We start from the raw sequence: 20,946 nt of genomic DNA, 5'->3' as shown, positions 1-20,946 counted from the left end.
TCATGTCTATTGCACTGCCATATATAACCTCAGACAAACTTAAATTAAAAAGCTCAGTGGGAATTGGAGAGAGCTGTGAGCCAACCCACTGGAGACCGGGGTTCAAGTCAGGTTGAAGTCCTCTGTTGGATGTCTCTGATTTCTATTTTATGCAAATTATAAAATCAAGTATAACCATTGTGAAGACTTTATTCGGTGTCTTGATGGTGCATTGTTAAGTTCGGAGGTTATCACTCTAAACAGCTCAGGTTCGGATCAGCGCAAAAACGTTGACAGGGGTACCGCACTCGTTTTTTATCGGCCGTTATGAAATAAACATAAGGGGTAACACTGTCGATATTTATCAAATAAAACATAGGGGGTAACACTGTTGTTTTCCTTTGGTCGTCATGAAAAAAAACACAAGGGGTAACACTGTAGTTTTTATCAAATGTAACATGAGAGGTAACACTGTCGTTTTTATCAAATGAAACATATGAAACACTGTCCTTTTTTATCGGTCGTCATGAAAAAAACATAAGGGGTAACACTGTTGTTTTTTATTGGTCGTCATGAAAAAAAACATAAGGGGTAACACTGTTATCTTTGTCAAATAAAATAGAAGGGGTAACACTGTTGTTTTTCATCAGTCATCATGGGAAAAAAACATAAGGGGTAACACTGTTGTTTATAACAAAAGATACGTAAAGGGTAACACTGTCGTTCTTTATCTGTCATCATGAAAAACCCATAAGGGGTAACACTGTCGAAATGTATCGAATAAAACATAGGGGGTAACACTGTCGTTTTTATCAAATGAAACATGAGGGTTGACACTGTCTTTTTTTATTGGTCTAAATGAAAAAAACATAAGGGGTTACACTGTTGTTTTTAATTGGTCGTCATGAAAAAAAACACAAGGGGTAACACTGTTGTTTTTTTTTGATCGTCATGAAAAAAAACATAAAGGGTAACACTGTTGTCTTTGTCAAATAAAATATAAGGGGTAACACTGTCGTATTTTATTGGTCGTCATGAAAAAAAACATAAGGGGTAACTGTCGTTTTTTATCGGCCGTCATGAAATAAAACAAAAGGGAAATAATAGAAATACACACATACATTTTAATGTCATGTATATCCTCTTTATTGATGATTGATTATTGTGTATTGTTGTTGCCTCAGTGGTGCAGGGGAGTGTACTCTGCCTAACCCACTGGCGACCGCGGCTCAATTTCTGTGGAAAACACAATCTTTAATTTGAAACGTAATGCTATCATGTCTATTGCACTGTCATGTATAACCTCAGACAAAATTAAATTATAAATCTCAGTGGGAAGTGGAGAGAGCTGTGAGCTAACCCCCTGGAGACCGGGGTTCAAGTCCGGTTGATGTCCTGACTTGATACTCCTTGATAAGTTCGGAGGTTAACACTCTACACACCTCATGTTCGGATCCATGCAAAAACGTCGACAGGGGTATGACAGTTGTTATTTAATGGTCGTCATGATAAAAAAACATATTTGAAAAAAAAAAATGTAAGGGGTATCACTGTTGTTTTTCATCAGTCATCATGGGAAAAAAACATAAGGGGTAACACTGTCGAAATGTATCGAATAAAACATAGGGGGTAACTGTGTCAATTTTACCAAACGAAACATGATGGGTGACACTATTGTTTTTTATTGGTCGTCATGAAAAAAACCATAAGGGGTAACACTGTTGTCTTTGTCAAATAAAATATAAGGGGTAACACTGTTGTTTTTTATTGGTCGTCATGAAAAAAACATAAGGGGTAACACTGTCGTTTTTATCAAATGAAACCTAAGGGGTAACACTGTATAGAATAGAATAGAAACACACACACACACACACACACACACACACACACACACACACACACACACACACACAGATGGATCCGACCGGGATTTCCGTTGCGATGGGTTTCCTTCATCAGCGACTTATACAATAAACAAATTATATAAAACAAAACCCCTCTTTTGTTTTAAAATAATAGTATGCAAATATGTTGAATAGGCCTCCATCTTTGTTATACTTTTAAAATGTTCCTATAGACCCTATTTAGTGGTTACAATGGTAGAAAAAATATCCACAAGATCAAATATACTGTTACACATTTGTGATTTTAAAGTAGGCCTACTCATGCAAAATCTGCAGTTACAAGTGCTAAAGACTTTTGCTACAATAATACCTTCATACATTGCTGCCCCCATCTGGAAAGGAGCGGTACTGTCTGGTATTGTTTACAAGTTCAATTGCTTTGGTTTATACCATTGGTTCAAAATGTGGCCCTCGGGCCAATGGCGGCCTGCAGAAACATTCCTGACATACAGATGTAAGTAAAAATAAAAAAATATATAGATATTTTTAATTATTATAATTATTATATATCAATATTAATTTAAACAAACATAAATAAATGTAAAGAGAGAAGTCGACTCTTTATAGCTTTCAACTAAATCCTGTTACATTTGTTAGCTTTAACCCGACTGTCCATTACTTTGAAAGGATGAACCTCAGTTTCGTGATTTAGACCTCACTTGACCTCTCTCCCAGCGGTCCACGGTTCGATGTTTTTTTACACCACTGGGATGCTGACGGCGTTTCCCGCCAATTTTTTTTTCCTTTGGCGGCCCTCAGTCAAATTCTGGGTTCCTAAATTGGCCCTCAGCTGTCAAAACTTTGAGAACCCCTGGTTTATACCTTTTACGTTCAACAAAAACTCCAGGAGTTCTGCATTAAAAAATAAATAATGCAGATACCTTCACTAGGGCTTGTGGCATCATGCTAATCTGGGTCATCGACAGAAAATAAAACTGATAAAAGAAAAATACAGAAGACACAATGTTGCATCAATTCATTTTTAATCAGCTCGGGAAGACTGGAACGTGTCTTGGAAAAATGAACATATTTGAACTTACAAAATCATCTACACAACCGCCTTATTTGTTAAGCTCTTAGTTTGATTGTCAGTTACAACTGTGAACGGTTGTACAAAGAGGAGAAAACCAGCAGACACGCTAAGCACCCGGAAAGCTACAGTAAAAAAAACTAAAACAAAAAAAAGGTTGCAAGCATTGAGACTGAAATGACAGATTTAGTGGATTGAAATGGACAGACCCAATACCAAAAGCATTTTACAAACACAACATGGAGGACCAAAAACACAGCAAGAGTTTATCTTACAGTCGAGATACTGAGACGTTCCCTCCACCATCCCCGACGGTTTTAAACTATGAAACAGGCAGCGTTCGCAATGGATGTATTGTTTGGTAACATTTATCCCAGAATTATTCAATTGCACTTGGTTAAATTGCCTTAAAATCTTTTCCCTGGTCATATGAAACACTGTATTAACGTAGCATGACTATCACAATCTATTGCCATTACATTGACAATATTCACATACAAGGATATTTACTTAGACTATAAAACTAACAATTTAAATTTAGAGCAACTATCACTATCTAATGTCATTATATTGTGACAATATCTCACATTCAAGTTTATTCAATTATACTATAAAACTAAGTTTTAAACTAATTGTCTCTGTCAACTCTTATTTTCCTTTCTTCATTTTCTATAAAAGCTATGCATGAAAAATCCAGACAGAACATGAAGCGCTTTGTTCAACATATCCTTTAGGGATCGAGAACAGCAATGGCCGACAGGGAAATCCAGAAGTAAAATGATCCTGCTGTGACAGAGCACGACGCATGGAAATGAACAGAAGGAAAATGGGAACTTCTTTCAACCGTGAGGGAGATAGGAGTATTACCCTGACACTCCATAAAGATGAAGTATGAGAGAGACCAAAACGGTTTTGGAAGGGCTCTTCGGTCGGTTTGTTGTTGAAACAATAAGTGAGTGAGTGAGAGAGTGGCAGGCAGGTTTCTCTCGCATAAAAGGTGAGAAGGAAGAGGTCTGGTGTGGCAGACCAGCACAGAGAAACGTACACACAGTAGCACGGCGAGAACCTCAACCAACCAAACACGCACAGAAAGACCACATGAAGTCAACCGCCATAATCTGGACGGATCCGGCGCTGCACGCAAAAGTAGGAGAACAGAGGAAGGAAGTGGCGCTCCGTTGAAGTCATTTCCTGTGTCTGAATACGGTCTCTGTTGCTGTGCATGTGCAGAAGCTGCCCCCGCCTCACTGTGATTGTGTTCTGACTCCAAGAAGACACGTCATGTTAGCATTTTGTTAGCTAGCTAAGTCACTTTAGTGTGTGGCATGACAAATTACGTGTCATTTGTCATGACATATTATATAGAATATTACACGGCTGCATTTAAAAAAGACACATGATCAGTAGATCTATGATCTAGCTGTGGTTTGTGAAATCAACCGATTTTTTTAAACCTAAACCAACTAATTTTTTATGGAAATTAATGTTTTTTTTGCTTTCCGAATTTGGCATTTATATTTACTGAAGCAATACATTTTTTACAGAATTGAACCATTTTTTAACTAACGCGTTAGTTTTTTCTTCTACACGGGGGGGGGGGGGGGTACTGTGATAAGCAGAGAGACATGCAGGATAATGATACAGTAAATTACGGGATATGGCGTTCATCCATCCATTCATCCAATCATTACAAAAGAGGAACACTGGTTTTCCAAACCGACTCTGGATTCAAAAAGCATTTTAAAAAACCCACCAAAAGGTTGTCAAGGGTTTCAACGTAACAGCAGTTAGCAAAGGTTCAGTTTACACATGGCGGCTGTAGGTTTAGGTGTGCGTTTGTTTACCCATGCAGTGTATGTATGGATTTTGGAAGAATGCTCTTCATCTGCCACTCCCAGTTTGTGTGTGTGTGTGTGTCTGTGTGTGTTTCATCTCCAGTATAGTGTCCCGCTGGCTAATGTGCTGGCTTCCCGTGCACACTCCTCGTGCGTGCTCCCCATGCACTCCCCCCGTCCTACTTGAGGGCCTTGGCCACGGAGGCGTAGGCCATGTGTATCTCGGCATCGGCGGGGCAGGTGGAGGAGAACTCCTCGCGGCCGTACGCCATGTCCAGGTAACGCCACAGGTTGGCCAGGTCGCGAGGCACGCTGAAACCACGGTAACGCAGAGACACCACCTGGGAGAGAGAGAGAGAGAGAGAGAGAGAGAGAGAGAGAGAAAATTAATATTTGCGAATCATAATAATGATTAATTTCACAAAACATTCCTGATTATAACACGATTGTAATCATACTAAAGTGTTCTTAACTCCAGGCAGGCTGCAGCAGGGTAAACAGACGGATTAGCCCCACCCCCCACCCCGAGGGGTCTTCACCGGGTAGGGATTACCCCGGATTACCTTCACGATGTGCAGTTTGGGCAGCAGGTTGCAGTCTGCCAGCGTCAGCTCTGAGCCGTCCAGGAAGGGGCGGGACGAGGAAGTGACATCATCCGCGCTATTCTGGTCGATTTCGTCAGGAAGTGGCGAGCCGAGGAAGGCGTCGAGCTTGGCCAACGCCTTAAGGAGCCCTTTCTCTAAGTCTGATCCCCCCCACACACACACAGACACACAGACACACAGACACACACACACACACACACACACACACACACACACACACACACACACACACACACACGTGGTTATTTGTCTTAAATGATTGTCAACATAGTAATCAATGCCACTGTATCAATGTTACTGAAATAGGTTCCCAATTTAGTGGAAAAAAGGGGTAGAATCCGATGTTCCTCCCCAAAACACTCCTCAAAGGGGCGTGCCGTGTGGCTGGACGGGTGGAGCTCTGTCTGGGCGTGGTCGGTGTCCCAGCGAGGGAGAGGCTCTCCGGACACGTATAGTATATTGCTACGGTGTGTGCCAGATTTCATATCGCTCATTATAACTTTCAAATACAACAACGTACTAAAAAGGTATCACAAAGTTGCCGTAACCAAGGAGATAACACGCCCGCCTCTTTCCTAAAACTCTCAACCTTAGACACATTTTCCTTTGACAAAAACTACAGAACACACCAGAATATTTCTGGTGTTTCTAAACAGTAATCTGCCAAAATGGTCGGTACCAATATCGGTTTCTAAAATTGGTTGGCCAATTGACAATATCGGCCCAACATTATTTGCTAATATTGTTTGAGAATAGTGGTTGCCAATTTATGTTTCCTTCAGGATCAATACCCATGATGACAGTTGCTGATATCCTTCACAGATATTTGCTGAGTTAGGTCTTGAGGGTTCTGGCCCTTTAAAGCTGCCTCACAGGAGGAACTCTGTCAGACCCGTCTGTCTGGAAGTCAAGGTGTGTGGGCGTGCTGACTCACTGTCGTTGAGCTGGGGGTTGGAGTTCTTGATGTAGGCGGAGAACTTGGAGAACACGTCCATCCCTGCCGTGTTGGACTCCGGGTTACGGGCCGCCAGGCGGGGGTACCTGGGCAACAAACACAGGATTAGCCCCGCGGGCTGGGGGTAGTCTAACGTCAACTGGGGAATCAGAACCTGGAGAACCAGAAACCATGTCGACAATTTTTTGTTCCGTCTCACAGAAGATATTGGAAAGTTGAGAGCATTTTTGTATGGTGTGGAAGTGGTTTTAAGAAGACTATTGTAGAAATTGGTTTTAAGAGGACTATTGAATGGAAATGGTTTTAAGTGGGCTATTGTATGGAAGTGGTTTTAAGAGGACTATAGCATGGAAGTGGTTTTAAGTGGACTATGGTATGACAATAGTCATAAGGTTACTATGGTATGACATTAGTTTTAAGGGGACTATTCTATAGAAGTGGTTTTAAGATTACTACTATGAGAATGGTTTAAGAGGACTAAGGAATGGAAGTGGTTTTAAGACGACTATGGTGCGTTGGTGGTTTTAAGGGGTCTATGAAGGTGGTTTAAGGGGACTATGGTATGAAAGGTGTTTTAGTGGGCGTGTCCACCTACATGTATGACGGATAGATCAGTCTACCAGAAACACCAAGTGGACTGTAGCAAACGATGCTCATATATCCGTCATACATCTAGGTGGCCACGCCCACTTGTGATGTCAGAAGAGGCCGATTTTCAAAACGGCTTGTAACAGCTAACCCACTCACACCTGGTGGTAAAATATGTAACCATAAAGAGGACGCTGATACGTTCTAAGTTATAAGGCAGCAATGGTGTGGACAAAGTTTTAAGACGACTAATATGGAAGTGGTTCAAGAGGACTATGGAAGGAAGGATTACTTTGGGGGGCAGAGGTTGTCCTCCAGGAACTCCTCTATCTTGTTGGTGTCGGTCTTCACGTCGCTGCCGTAGACGAGGAAGGGGGGCTGAGCGCCGGGCGCCAGGGCCTTCAAGATGTCAGGCTTCCTGCAGAGAGGCAGAGGGCTTTAACAAGGGTCTTCTGAGAGTCAGAGAATGGGAGAGGTGGAGATAGAGGCAGATGGCTTTAACAAGGGTCTTCTGAGAGTCAGAGAATGGGAGAGGTGGAGATAGAGGCAGATGGCTTTAACAAGGGTCTTCTGAGAGTCAGAGGATGGGAGAGGTGGAGATAGAGGCAGAGGGCTTTAACAAGGGTCTTCTGAGAGTCAGAGGATGGGAGAGGTGGAGATAGAGGCAGAGGGCTTTAACAAGGGTCTTCTGAGAGTCAGAGAATGGGAGAGGTGGAGATAGAGGCAGATGGCTTTAACAAGGGTCTTCTGAGAGTCAGAGAATGGGAGAGGTGGAGATAGAGGCAGAGGGCTTTAGCAAGGGTCTTCTGAGGGTCAGAGGATGGGAGAGGTGGAGCTAGAGGCAGAGAGAGAGACACACATACAACTTTATACTATCTACGCAAATTGTACTGATTGAAGAAGAGAAAAAGACGAAGAGTCAGTCAACAAACCAAGATAGGATTAGGGAATTTGAGTATTGAGAGCGAGTGCGTAAGAAACGTTAAATCCAAACTGAAAAAATGATTGAACTCTGAGTCATACAAAAAAGGTTGAGGAGGAGTAAGCAGGAGGAGGGGGGTGGAGGAGGAGGAGGAGGAGGAGGGGGGGTGGAGCACAGGCGGCACGAAGGGCGGAAGAGCAGGGTGGAGGTGGAGAAGGCGGAGGACGTGGAGAGGCTTGGGTCGCGTCGGACCTGGTCATGTCCACGGTGGTGACGTCGAAGGTCACTCCTTTGAGCCACAGCACCATGAAGAGCCTCTGGGAGAAGGGGCAGTTCCCGATGCACTGGCCATCGCTCCCCGCCTTCACAAAGTAACACACACACACACACACACACACACACACACACACACACACACACACACACACACACAGCTAAAACCTCAGACGGCATCGTGCTTTATCAACGATAACGTGGCCTGGGATCAAGTCTGTCTCTCCAGATACAGTTGACTTAACTCATCACACTCCATGTATCCATCTTGTCAGATTTAACCGGAAAGAGGGAGGAATGATGGGTCTTATGAAATGTTTATTAGCCACTTGTCACCATGACAACATTATGCCGTAACCACGGATGCAAACCACATAAACTTGTTTTTAGGGCCTGAATTCCACGGGTACACACACACACACACACACACGTACACACACACACACACACGTACACACACACACACACACACACACACACACACACACACACACACACACACACACACACACACACACCTTGTTTTCTTTACTTCAGAAACATTAAGCATTGCACCTGATTCAACAGTTATAGCCTGACAGATTTTTAAACCAATTGTTGTGGCCAGATAGGACACGGTGTAACACCATAACTTAGTTTAAATAACTAACTTAAAACATACAAATATCAAATAGTAGACAGAATCAAACAACAATGACATCATGCATTAACTGCCTAAACATCAGTAAACTAAATAGCTATAAAATAAATTATAAATAGCCATTGCCATACTTCCTTTACAGTAGAGAGGCAAGGGAAGTGGCCAGTAAAGGTTCACAGGAAATGTGAGTCACAACGGCATCTTTCATTTTGAAGCAAAAAGAGGAAGGGAGCAGCCATTCATCCACACACAGAAATCATTATGGAGAAGCCTTTTTAGCTTACGAACAAGAAACCCTTTGATCGTGTACATAGAAACATGTTGTCTTTCACCACACACATGTCCAATTTACTAAACATAGATTAAAGTCCTGTGTCCCATTATCGTAATGTGTGCTTAATCAGATTAGTCTTGCTGCTCTCTAGTAGACCAGTTGACTCAGCAACTTTACTGGAAATCACTGTGGTGTTAGAATAAACACTCCACAATGTGTATGTGGCTCCAAACTATTTCCATTGAATAGCCTACATATCTCCCTGTGTGTGTGTGTGTGTGTGTGTGTGTGTGTGTGTGTGTGTGTGTGTGTGTGTGTGTGTGTGTGTGTGTGTGTGTGTGTGTGTGTGTGTGTGTGTGTGTGTGTGTGTGTGTGTGTGTGTGTGTGTGTTTTCACTATCTCCATCGATAACATATCTCCCCGTGTGTGCGTATGTGACAGCCTTCTTCTATCCCTCCGCGCTGAAACACTCACTCCTCCATACAGTCACATCCACTCGCTTTACCTTCACAAAAAGTTCCACTTTGGTTCGATTTTCGTCACTCATCTCGCCGATGTCCGTTCTGAGTTTCTAATCGGAAAGAAAAGGGACAAGTGAGACAGAACCAGTCGTTAACAAACAAGTATTTAGTTCCAGTTGATGTTACTATCTCATCACAGGACATTGCAAATAAACCATCGAGTCTCCAGACTCGTCAAACATCCACAAAGTAACAAACATCCAAGCGCTATAGACCTCCATCGTGAAACCACCGCAAACCTACCAGGAACCCCGACACGCATATACGAGTCCAATTTAGAAGGGAAAAAGAGCGATACAATTGCGATAATTATTTTCGTAAAGCTTTTTTTTTTACCCTTCTAGCGCTGAAAGTTGCCGTTGACGCCTTGCTCGTGTCCCCGCCCTCTGCGCCGCATCACGGCTCCGTTTCCTGCATGCTCGCCACTATGTCTCCAGACACACAGACATACACACACAGACTCAAGTAGGCTACAGTAGACCCCGGTTGTTCTCAATCTATCGATGTACAGCGTATTCCAGTGGTGCTCGAACAAGTGGTAGGCTACAGTATAGTAATGGTAGGCCGCACACAAACTAGGGTCCCTGAATGTCGGGTCGCGACCCGTGAGAGCGAACCTTAATCCGGAGAAAGAAGCCCATGAATTAATTCAATTTGACAAGTTTGACTTTCAACTATTTCGGTGATTTTGCCCCAGATAGTTGCAGCTTTTTGTTCTCTCAAGGTTTTAACACTAGGCCTGCGTGAAGGCATTGCTGATGAGCCTACCTCAATATAAGTAGGCCTAAATATTTGTTCATTTTGGGTCGTGACTGATTGTGACTTATTGACTAATGATTAATAATTTATAACTAATTGCCCATACTCGGCCATTAGGCTATCAATCACCATGTAGGCCTAGCTGTGTTCATGACTATGCCTAATCTATTTAAGCCTTCAATTTAAGTGTAAGTAAAGGGTTAGGAGGAGGTATTAATTATTGTTTGAAATCACTCCAAAATCACCAATCAGAATAACTTGCTTGTCACCATGGTCACCACGTCTGCCAAATTAGGTCAATTTACCTGATGTGTGGTCCTCCATACATCCACTGGGTGGCGGTGTTTTCTCCGAAATACACACCTCCAGTAAAAAACATGTGTGGTTTAAAATTAAAACATCCCCCGTCGCTCGGTGGACGAGTGACTGACTGTGGACTGAAGCAATCGCTCTCATCCAAAGCTGCTTAATTACAGTCAGATCATTTGTTGTTTAGGAGCAATTAGAGATCGAATGGTAATCTCGGACCGAGCACCAGAGCAGTTCTTCTGGAGGAAGACGAAGCAGAGCCTGTTAACCGAATTAAAGGCAGCTATAGAAGAAATATATATTCAGGGGCGGTTTTAGGCACGGGTGAACCGGGCAGCCGCCTGGGGCGGCATATTTGTGGGGGGCGGCAAATCACATCCCCCCCCCCCCCCCCCCCAGTTAGCAGTTAAACAAAATGTGATCTCTTTGTTTACAGTTACCAACAACCAACTGATGATTGGGGGTTCAGAGTTTAATAGAAATAGTTAGGGTTAGCTGGTATGACGTTATCTGGTATGGCTATAGTCTAATGTTAGCTTAGTTCGCGTTTTTTCGTCATGTTAATCGCTAGTAATAGTAAGTCATTTGTAGAAATATAGCCTATCATCACAGACTGTAGGAATGTCACCCACCCTCCATCGCGTAGGACACTAGCTGCGTTTCCATCTAAAAGGTGATGCGAATCTTTAGAAAGTTTGCAAAAAAGTATTTCGAATTAGGTGCGTTTCCATCAAGTGGTTGGAGCGGAATAGGGTGATGACGTTACACGTTGATGTCGGCAGGGTTGCTATGGCCGGTCGTTATGCGGAAATCGGAAAGACTGTCGCAAAATGTGATTCGGAAAATGTGTTTCCATCTCCCATTTTGCGAATTTACTCTGTTTCGCATTTCTCAAAACCCCCTCAAGCGAGCGGATAAACTTTTTTGCGAATTAGAGGATTTTGATGCGAATTTTGGTGTTTCCATCAACGTTTACTGATTCGATACTTCAAAGTTCGCATTAAATTAGGGGGATGGAAACGCACCTACTGACGCTCGTAATCCTGTAGTGCAAGGGAGTTCGTGCACAGATCCCTGAGACAAACGGCTACGCGCACACATGCACACCCATAGCGAGTGACGTAGGACGTAAAGTCCCGCCCAGGCCGAAGTGGCGTCGATTTAGAGAGTCCCGTTTGGGGATTTAGCATCCTGCGCCCCAAACCCTACAGTGATTGTAACTTTCAACTCAGAATGCGCTCTGAAAGAATGGCAGTGCTTAAAATATATTGTAGTTCATGATTATTACAGATTATTGGAAGACTTCAATTCATTTGACACAGGTAAACACTTTTTGATCCTTTAATTCTTCAATATTAGGCCTATTTAAACCAGTTAACAACATTCAACTTTATGAAACCCATGACCTGACAACTGACAAGCCGCACACTTAAATCAACACATTTAAATCGAAATATTTATTACGGTCTCTTTAATGAATCATGGATTTATTCATAACTGTCTGCTGAGAAAGTATCGTCGTAGCACCATGTGTCGTCTAACGAGCCACGAGCGACGCCAGAACGGCAACGAACGCGGCAGCGAGCGACAGCTGCACCGACGTCCCTCCGCTGTATGGTTGTGACCGTGACGTCCCTCCATTGCACAGGTCCGTCCCGCAGCAGGCGACGGAAAAGGTGTAACCGATTCCAAGGAAGGCGCTGGCCTCTGTCTGGTCACAAGCGGTCGAGGGCACACACCCCTGGCGTTGAAGTCGGATAAAATCAGTCGCATTGAACACTGTTGAGATTCAAAAAAGTAAAAGAGGCTGAAAAAAAATCGGTTTAAAATACAACAACAACTCATGATCTGCCCTAATGCATGCTGGGAAACAGACACGTTGGCCTATCTCACCTCCACGTCTGGGGTTAGTTTCCCAAAAGCATAGTTGCTAACTTCCTTAGCAACCTACCTCTTAGGGACTCAACAGTTAATAGTAAAGTGTTCCCAAAAACCATTTCACCTACATAGGAAGGCCCGAAGTACTAGGTAAGGTAAGGCTTCCTGGATGTTTCCCAACAACATAGTCATAGAGTCCTTTTTACTCACATGGTAAAAAGGCAAAGTAGGTCCATATTATGCCACATGCTTCCTGGATATTGATGGTCACGTGACCAGTTTCAGCCTTTGTATTTTTTACGCAATTAGCGTTCAGAGTTAGCGCAGTACGACCTCCAAATGTTAGGGTGTGGAACTTCACTGGACATTTAATGACTCTGTTTTCTTTAATAACCCTGTTACTTTTACATACTGTGATAAGATTCTGGGCAGCGGGTTTTAGAGAAGTCAATTCCGTGATTGCCTACTATTTAAAACAAAATTAAAAAAGATGTTTCTATGTACACGATCAAAGGGTTTCTTATTCGTAAGCTGAACAGGCTTCTCCATAATGATTTCTGTGAGTGGATGAATGGCGACTCCCACTTGCTTCATAATGCCGTTGTAGCTTTTAGTATTCTGATGGTTAATGCATGGTGTCATTGCTGCCCCCCTGTCAAAAGGAGGAGGGAAATATACAGCCTAGGTACTGTCAAGAGATCGACAGACTTCAAACATCAAAAGTCTATCATTAGAACTAAAGAAACAAGACATCTGGAAGGGCTTGAAGAACCCATGGCAAAAAAAACATCAAAACTTGATACTCTCAGGGCGAGTGCTCAACCCACTCAGCCATTTGACTCTTGCACAGCATTTGGGAAAAAAGTAATTATTTTTTACTGTTTTGGGAAACGCACTCCTGGTCAGTTAACTGGGTTACTTGTCTTAGTTAATGTTCTCTCTCCTTGTGCTTGCCTACTGGAAACTGTGACCCTACTGAGGTGTTTAGTTCTCGACATACTTGCCTGCATTTTTTTACTCAGTAACTTGTGAGGTTTAATATGTAACTAAGTACAATACTTCAACCAAAACTTACTTCAGTAAAATTAAAATTAGTTTTTAAAAACTACTGAAAAAATACAAAATACCAAAAAAATCGACTGAATACACTTCCTTTAGAAAATGTAATTAGTTACTTTCAAACTCTGCAAACATACATGTATGTATATCTATGTAGATCTTCATGAAGGTATATAGCTCTACATACATGTATGTATCTGTCGGCACCACAAACACAGCACTCCTTCCATTTCAGTCAGATTTGTGTGTAGCATGTGTGCGGGGCGGCTTACACATAGTCTCGTTGAAGCAGCTGCTGGTCGAGGTGTTGCACTGGACATCATACCTGGGAAACAGACATTGCCCAAAGATTGCGATCGGACATCGGCCGCACGTCAGCCCGTGTGCTGCGGAAAGGAGAGAAGAGATTAGGGGAAAGGATATCAGCAGGCAATCGCAGGGCCGTATACCTGCTGAGTGCTCCGTTAACGGAGAACTAAAAGGCTACAGGAGGACGATGGAGGAAATGCTAAGTGGCGCGTAATTAGTTTAGATAGGAGAGACCATATCAAAAGAAGGCTAAATGGGGGGTCAAGTCTAATAAACTCCTTGAAGTTCTACAACCGTAACTAGACAAAGTAGTAGGCCTGCCTGTAGTTTACCTGTACTCCCAAATATGAGCTTTCCCATACAGAGAAAGATAATATCCCATACACAAAAAAATGGCAAGGTTCATCTCAATAACGGCAACCTATAATTTGCCTTGAGAAAATGTCCACTGAATTAAGATCCAATATGATTATGTCAATTAAAAAATATGTGACTATTCATGTTAATATTATACAAAGAAATACAGATTATTAAATCCCAAAGACTGTTTGACAAGGGTTTTGAGTCAAAAACCTAAATCTTTGCCCACCGACGGCAATAAACACTCCCAGGAGAAGAAGTCTGGTCCAAACAGCGGCCATATTCCCAGCGGATCAGAAGACGACGGCGCAGACACGAACAGGACTCAGAGGTTCAACAGTCTGGTGCTCAATACCTCGTCTCTACTGCTTTTATTGTCCCCCATCGAGGAGGTAAAGACAGATGAAAGAACAGATATAAGAATTAAGGGAATCAGGTATAAACCAACCTCCCACAGTTAAGGGAGTGTAAGTGAATGAATAAACAATGAGGCCATCACCATCCAATCAAGAAGACCTGGACAAGGAAGTCTCATAATTTGCCATCTTGTTAGTCATTCTGAGTTATTCAACACAGAATGAGGAGGAGGAGGAAGTCAGGAGGAGGAGGAGGCCTGCAGAGGAGGAAGGAGGGAGGAGCAGGGTGGAGGATGGGGAAAAAGGGGGATTACAGGGAGGGGGTAAAAGGGGTAGAGGAGGGAGGAGAAGGATGAAGAGAGGATGAAGGAGGTGGAAGGAAGGGGTTGACCGGGAGAAGGAGGAGGAGAAAGAGGGTGGAGGAAGAGCAGGGTGGAGGTGGAGAAGGCGGAGGAAATGGAAAGGCTTGGGTTGCGTCGGACCTGGTCATGTCCACGGTGGTAACGTCGAAGGTCACTCCTTTGAGCCACAGCACCATGAAGAGCCTCTGGGAGAAGGGGAAGGTCCCGATGCACTGGCCATCGCTCCCCGCCTGCACACACAAGTCACACACAGGTCACACACCTCAAACTTCACAAACTTTAGTTTTTACTTGATGATTCCCATGGTTACACACACACACGCACACACCTCGTGTTGTTACTTCAGAGAAATTTAGCATGGAGCGTGATTCAACAGTTATAGCCTGTGGCACTGTGAGTTACTTATTGAAACAAAGGGTTGCTGTTGGACTTAGGGAAATAATTGATTTTTCAGCCGGATATGATATGGTGTAACACCATAACTTAGTTAATAAATAAATACATACAAACATCAAATAGTAGACCGAATCAAATAACAATGACACCATGCATTAACCATCAGAATACTAAAAGACAACGGCATTATGAAGCAAGGAGGAAGGGAGTCGCCATTCATCCGCTCACAGAAATCATTATGGAGAAGCCTGTTCAGTTTACGAATAAGAAACCTGATCGTGTACATAGAAACATGTTGTCTTTCAACACGCATACACGCGTCCAATTTGCTAAACATAGATTAAAGTACTGTGTCCCATTATCTTAATGTGTGCTAAATCTGATTAATCTTGCTGTTCTCTATAGACCAGGGGCCTCATGTACTAAGGCTGCGTACGCACAAAAACGTGGCGTACGTCCTTTTCCACGCTCACGTTCAGATGTACAAAACGTGAAATGACCGTAAAAATGTGCGGTCCCCACGCCAGCTCCAGAGCTGTCGTACGCACGTTTCTACAGCTATTGTTCCTTTGGCGACACTTAGAGGTGACGCTGGGAAACTGGGAAAAAAGGTGAAAACAATGACTCATCAGAGTGATTTGCACATCAGAGACACACTAATGAACAATTAACACACCTTGCAATTATATGGGTGGCTATAAAAGCATGCGCAATGGATGAAGAAAATTCTTTTAACAATGGCTGTGTTAGCGTTGTTAGAGGACATCGCAAATGGTCACATCCGAAGGGAACGTATATTTAGGGAACGCGAGGACTTACTCGCAAATGATGACGATTGGCTCATGAGCCGATTTCGTTTCCCCAGGCCAGTATTACTGGAGCTGTGCGCAGAGCTGCGGCCGGCCCTAGAGCGCCACACAGCCAGGAGCCAGGGGTTGTCCGTGCCCACACAGGTGCTGACCACGCTGGGGTTCCTGGCAACAGGGGCCTTCCAGCGGGAGCTGGCCGATCGGTCAGGAGTGTGCCAGTCCACCCTGAGCCGAGCCATGCCAGCTGTGTGGGACGGAATCATCCGAATGTCATCCAGGTACATCAAATTCCCATACAATGCTGTTGAACAGGCCCACATTAAAGCGCAATTTGCAGCAACAGCCGGTTTCCCTAATGTAATCGGAGCTGTTGACTGCACACATATTGCCATAAAAGCGCCATCACAGGATGAATTTGTTTACGTTAACAGGAAACACTTTCATTCTATCAATGTCCAAGTGATATGTGATGCGCAAATGCAGCTCCTTAACATCGTGGCAAGGTGGCCTGGTTCAACGCACGATTCATTCATTCTGACCAACAGCATGGTTGGGAACAGGCTGGAGGCTGGCACTGTGCGCGATGGGTGGCTTCTGGGTGAGTAAATGCTTTATTCGTGTAAAAAGCGGGCGTGAAGTTAGAAATGTCGCCCGCGGTGCACTTCTGCATTCATTCATTGTGTGGTTTTTACGTTGTGTATTGTATTCTGCGGCTTCATCTGACCCTAGGGGACCGTGGCTACCCCCTAAGAACGTGGCTGATGACCCCTCTTACGAACCCCAACACCGACCAAGAGAGGAGGTATAATGACCTCCATTCCCGGACGCGAATTATTGTGGAGAGGGCAATCGGCCTGCTGAAGGGACGGTGGCGATGCCTGGACAGGTCGGGGGGGATGCTACTCTACAGACCTGAGAAGGTGTGCCACATTGTGATGGCCTGTGGCGTCCTCCACAATGTGGCACACCACCATGGCATACCACTGCCAGAGCAGCACAACCCCCCACTGGAGGAACCGGATGCCGGACCCGTCAACTGCAACCCACCCCGAGGAGCCATACGGGCCCGGCAGAATGTGATTTCAAGCATGTAAAGAGGCAAGGACAGAATTTACTTTGACACAAGTGTATTTATTGACGCGCTTATGTCACCGAGTACATTTATAAGCCGATCAAGGCGATCATTAATGCCACCGATGGCTCTGACGATTTCTGCCTGTGACTCCAGCACAGCTCGGTTGAGGACACGGCCGGTCGGGTGGTTGGCAGATGAATTGGAGGCGCCGCGTGCAGCGGAGCCGGTGGAGAAACCGGAGTCAGCGGTGACGCTGGAGACGCCGGGGCCGACGGAGGAGACGCCGGGGCCGACGGAGGAGACGCCGGGGCTGGAGACGCCGGGGCCGACGGAGGAGACCCCGGGGCCGACGGAGGAGACGCCGGTGCCGACGGAGCAATCCGTGCCCTCTCCTTGTTTGTCTATTCAAAAATAAAAAAATTAAGTTAATAAACACGAGTCAAAGTCTTTAATATCCTGGCATCTTTACGCACGACTTGTGTATTGTAAGCAGCCAATTGTATGACCAGTATAATTACAGCATTTATGAATTCAGCATATTTACCTTGGGGATGATCGGTGTCCCCTTCATGGGCTCCCACCACTCCGGTGAGAGCCGTGTCACCGATCAAAGCGGCCACTCTCAAATCGAAGGGGGAGAGTTCCCCCACTCCCGTCCCCCCACCTGTTGCGGTCACGCTTCGGCGGTGGGCAGAAACCCTCCGCTTCACCTCCACCTTGAGGTCTGACCACTTTTTTTTAATTTCTGAGTGTGTGCGCTGCTGAGACCCCACTGCATTGACGGCCTCGCAAACACGCTCCCACTCATTTCTCTTTTGTTTAGCATTTATCCCTGTTGACAGGGTACCAAATAACATATGCTTGCGCATTTCCACCTCGTGGAGCAAAATCTCGAGCTCGGACTCCGTGAAGTTGCGTTTTTTAACTCTGTTCATGGTGCCAGGTGATCGGAATAAGAGGTGAATCTCAGGTCCAGAGGCCTATTTAAATGAAATTGCATATTTAAATGAGGGCGTGGACAGGGAGGAGTTTGGCACGTCGGCATGTGCGCTCAATTCCACGTTGATTGAGATGTACAAAAGAAACGTGCTTGGATCCATGCGTTCGCACACTTTGATACATCTGAATTTATTTGTGCGTAAGACAGTTTCTGGGTTTTGGCGTACGCCAAGTTTCAGTATGAAATCCACGCAAGTCTTAGTACATGAGGCCCCAGGGGCCTCATGTACTAAGGTTGCGTACGCACAAAAACGTGGCGTACGTCCTTTTCCACGCTCACGTTCAGATGTACAAAACGTTAAATGACCGTAAAAATGTGCGGTCCCCACGCCAGCTCCAGAGCTGCCATACGCACGTTTCTACAGCTATTGTTCCTTTGGCGACACTTAGAGGTGACGCTGCACATCAGAGACACACTAATGAACAATTAACACACCTTGCAATTATATGGGTGGCTATAAAAGCATGCGCAATGGATGAAGAAAATTGTTTTAAAAATGGCTGCGTTAGCGTTGTTAGAGGACATCGCAAATGGTCAAATCCGAATCCTTGCTTGTCTATTCAAAAATAAAAAATTTAAGTAAATAAACACGAGTCAAAGTCTTTAATATCCTGGCATCTTAACGCGCGACTAATGTGTATTGCAAGCAGCCAATTGTATGACCAGTATAATTACAGCATTTATGACTTCAGCATATTTACCTTGGGGATGATCGGCGTCCCCTTCATGGGCTCCCACCACTCCGGTGAGAGCTGTGTCACCGATCAAAGCGGCCACTCTCAAATCGAAGGGGGAGAGTTCCCCCACTCCCGTCCCCCCACCTGTTGCGGTCACGCTTCGGCGGTGGGCAGAAACCCTCCGCTTCACCTCCACCTTGAGGTCTGACCACTTTTTTTTAATTTCAGAGTGTGTGCGCTGCTGAGACCCCACTGCATTGACGGCCTCGCAAACACACTCCCACTCACTTCTCTTTTGTTTTGCATTTATCCCTGTTGACAGGGTTCCAATAGCATATGCTTGCGCATTTCTACCTCGTGGAGCAAAATCTCGAGCTCAGACTCCGTGAAGTTTCGTTTTTTGCCTCTGTTCATGGTGCCAGGTGATCGGATTAAGAGGTGAATCTCAGGTCCAGAGGCCAATTTAAATGAAATTGCATATTTAAATGAGGGCGCGGACAGGGAGGAGTTTGGCACCTCGGCATGTGCGCTCAATTCCACGTTGATCGCGATGTACAAAAGAAACGTGCTTGGATCCATGCGTTCGCACACTTTGATACATCTGAATTTATTTGTGCGTAAGACAGTTTCTGGGTTTTGGCGTACGCCAAGTTTCAGTAAGAAATCCACGCAAGTCTTAGTACATTATCTCATCGATAACCACAAAACGGGGCTGAAATTGGCGTACGTGAATTTCCACGCCAAGGTTGTGATCTATAAAAACTAACTTGACGGGAGAATGTAAGCAGCCCTAAGCAAACTCTCACCCATGCGTACACATGGTTTGGAGGAAAAGGAGAATTGGCGACACAGACGGTGTGGTGGTGAACTGAAGTCAGATAGAAGAATTGTAGAGTGAGAAGAACGATTATGTTTTATCATCGCCATCATAAGTTTAATTTCAACCCGTATGCGTTAAATCTATCTCCTTAGAATAGAAATGAAAGAAAAAAAAATTCTCTATAATTAATCCCGTCACTCCATAAGCCTACTGTCCACTGACGGTGCAACTGCATGGAATAAAGCATCTGTCATACATGTGTCAATAACATAATATTCTTATGTGACACTGTAAACACATAATCAAATGTCAATGAAATCCCAAGTGCGGAAAACCAAGCCACATACTCCTCATCACAATCGTTATATTTTTGACCGTTCCTCTTGATGCTTTTCATGACAAATCAGGCATTAAAAAGGGGTTATGTTCAAAAACATTTTACGTGGGTGATTACAAACTGATTATCCAAGGTGTTCTCGGTCAGTCTTAATACCGTAACCCTATAAATACAGCGGTGAGCCCCGTGCGTAATGCTGCACCACGGTACCATGGCACTGCTGGAGGACCATGCAAATGGCACGATTCAGAGGGAGAGGGTCTTCAGGGACCATAACGATTTATTGGTACATAAAAACAATTGTTGTTACGGCCCGGCATAATAATTGTTAAATACCAATTGTTGTCCAAATGGCAGGAGGAGTATAATTTAAAGATCACATAGAGAACCATCGGGGGGGGGTTATTAACTTCTACTTCCATTGTCGGTAAACAATGCGACTGTGCTCGCTCAGACCTCTCGCTGATAATGGTACAATGCTAACAATGCTAGTTAACGAGAATATTTCTGCATCCGGCACGTCATGCACGAGGGAGTGGCTAGGCGCCCATGATGCGGAAGCAAATCTCTCCTTGATGTTCCTCTGTGCCATTGAGCAGTTTCCATAGGAATTAATGGGCGGCCATGTTTTAGTCCGCTGTCCTTTCTTTAATAGGTCCATGGGTTAGAATGAGGGGAAAAAAAACTTTTTTTATATGTTACAATAGCGATTTTATAATGATAGAATGCCGTTCTAAAGTGCAATAATGGTATATGCGATCCGAGCCGTTTTCATTTCAGAGATCGCAACATAAAGGCATGCGTGGTTGATTGGTCTGGTTTGTGAATTAATTAAACTTTTGTGATTATTGTAAAATAGGCGCGATACATGCCTGCTAACCGAGGTCCTAGCATACTAATCTTTGTGCAAAGGA

The 20,946-nt window shown here is 44.2% G+C and overlaps 3 protein-coding genes across 8 annotated transcripts in view; 1 reads left to right on the top strand and 2 right to left on the bottom strand.

The window, feature by feature from the left end:
- Window positions 1–2,849: 2,849 nt before the first annotated feature.
- Window positions 2,850–9,987, bottom strand: clic1 (chloride intracellular channel 1). Of its 2 annotated transcripts, none has more exons than XM_030347135.1 (7): window positions 9,863–9,987; window positions 9,511–9,576; window positions 8,071–8,180; window positions 7,189–7,314; window positions 6,288–6,394; window positions 5,312–5,493; window positions 2,850–5,089 (listed from the first exon to the last, which is right to left on the bottom strand). In XM_030347135.1, exons 2-7 carry the CDS (start codon window positions 9,550–9,552, stop codon window positions 4,928–4,930), a joined length of 729 nt encoding a protein of 242 aa, XP_030202995.1. In that variant the 5' UTR covers window positions 9,553–9,576; window positions 9,863–9,987; the 3' UTR covers window positions 2,850–4,927. The 2 variants fall into 2 exon arrangements, with proteins under 2 accessions (XP_030202995.1, XP_030202994.1); XM_030347134.1 differs by having other exon boundaries at window positions 9,770–9,921.
- Window positions 9,988–11,919: 1,932 nt separating this feature from the next.
- Window positions 11,920–20,946, bottom strand: part of LOC115535935 (sperm acrosome membrane-associated protein 4) — a 29,869-nt gene continuing 20,842 nt past the window's right edge. Inside the window, exons 1-3 of one of the 2 annotated variants that reach the window (XR_003974579.1) lie at window positions 14,430–14,628; window positions 13,804–13,917; window positions 11,920–12,373 (exon numbers count right to left, since the gene is read on the bottom strand). Coding sequence is in view for 1 of the 2 variants with exons in the window: in XM_030347538.1 (XP_030203398.1) it covers window positions 12,132–12,373; window positions 13,804–13,917 (356 nt within the window). In the remaining variant the exon portion in view is untranslated. Of the gene's footprint in view, window positions 12,374–13,803; window positions 13,918–14,429; window positions 14,629–20,946 lie in introns of those variants that run through there. The other variant, XM_030347538.1, reaches the window with a different exon arrangement.
- On the top strand, window positions 15,958–17,513 carry LOC115535934 (putative nuclease HARBI1). Of its 4 annotated transcripts, none has more exons than XM_030347537.1 (4): window positions 15,958–16,401; window positions 16,669–16,721; window positions 16,853–17,221; window positions 17,352–17,513. In XM_030347537.1, the coding sequence occupies exons 1-3, from the start codon at window positions 16,031–16,033 to the stop codon at window positions 17,215–17,217; spliced, it is 789 nt and encodes a 262-aa protein (XP_030203397.1). In that variant the 5' UTR covers window positions 15,958–16,030; the 3' UTR covers window positions 17,218–17,221; window positions 17,352–17,513. The 4 variants fall into 4 exon arrangements, with proteins under 4 accessions (XP_030203397.1, XP_030203396.1, XP_030203395.1 ...); XM_030347536.1 differs by having other exon boundaries at window positions 16,555–16,721; XM_030347535.1 differs by having other exon boundaries at window positions 15,964–16,721; window positions 17,357–17,511.

The sequence above is a fragment of the Gadus morhua genome, chromosome 22 (genome assembly GCF_902167405.1).
Source record: "Gadus morhua chromosome 22, gadMor3.0, whole genome shotgun sequence".
Taxonomy (NCBI): domain Eukaryota; kingdom Metazoa; phylum Chordata; class Actinopteri; order Gadiformes; family Gadidae; genus Gadus; species Gadus morhua.
The sequence above is the reverse complement of the archived record's forward strand: the minus strand, read 5'-3'. Positions and strand labels throughout refer to the sequence as shown.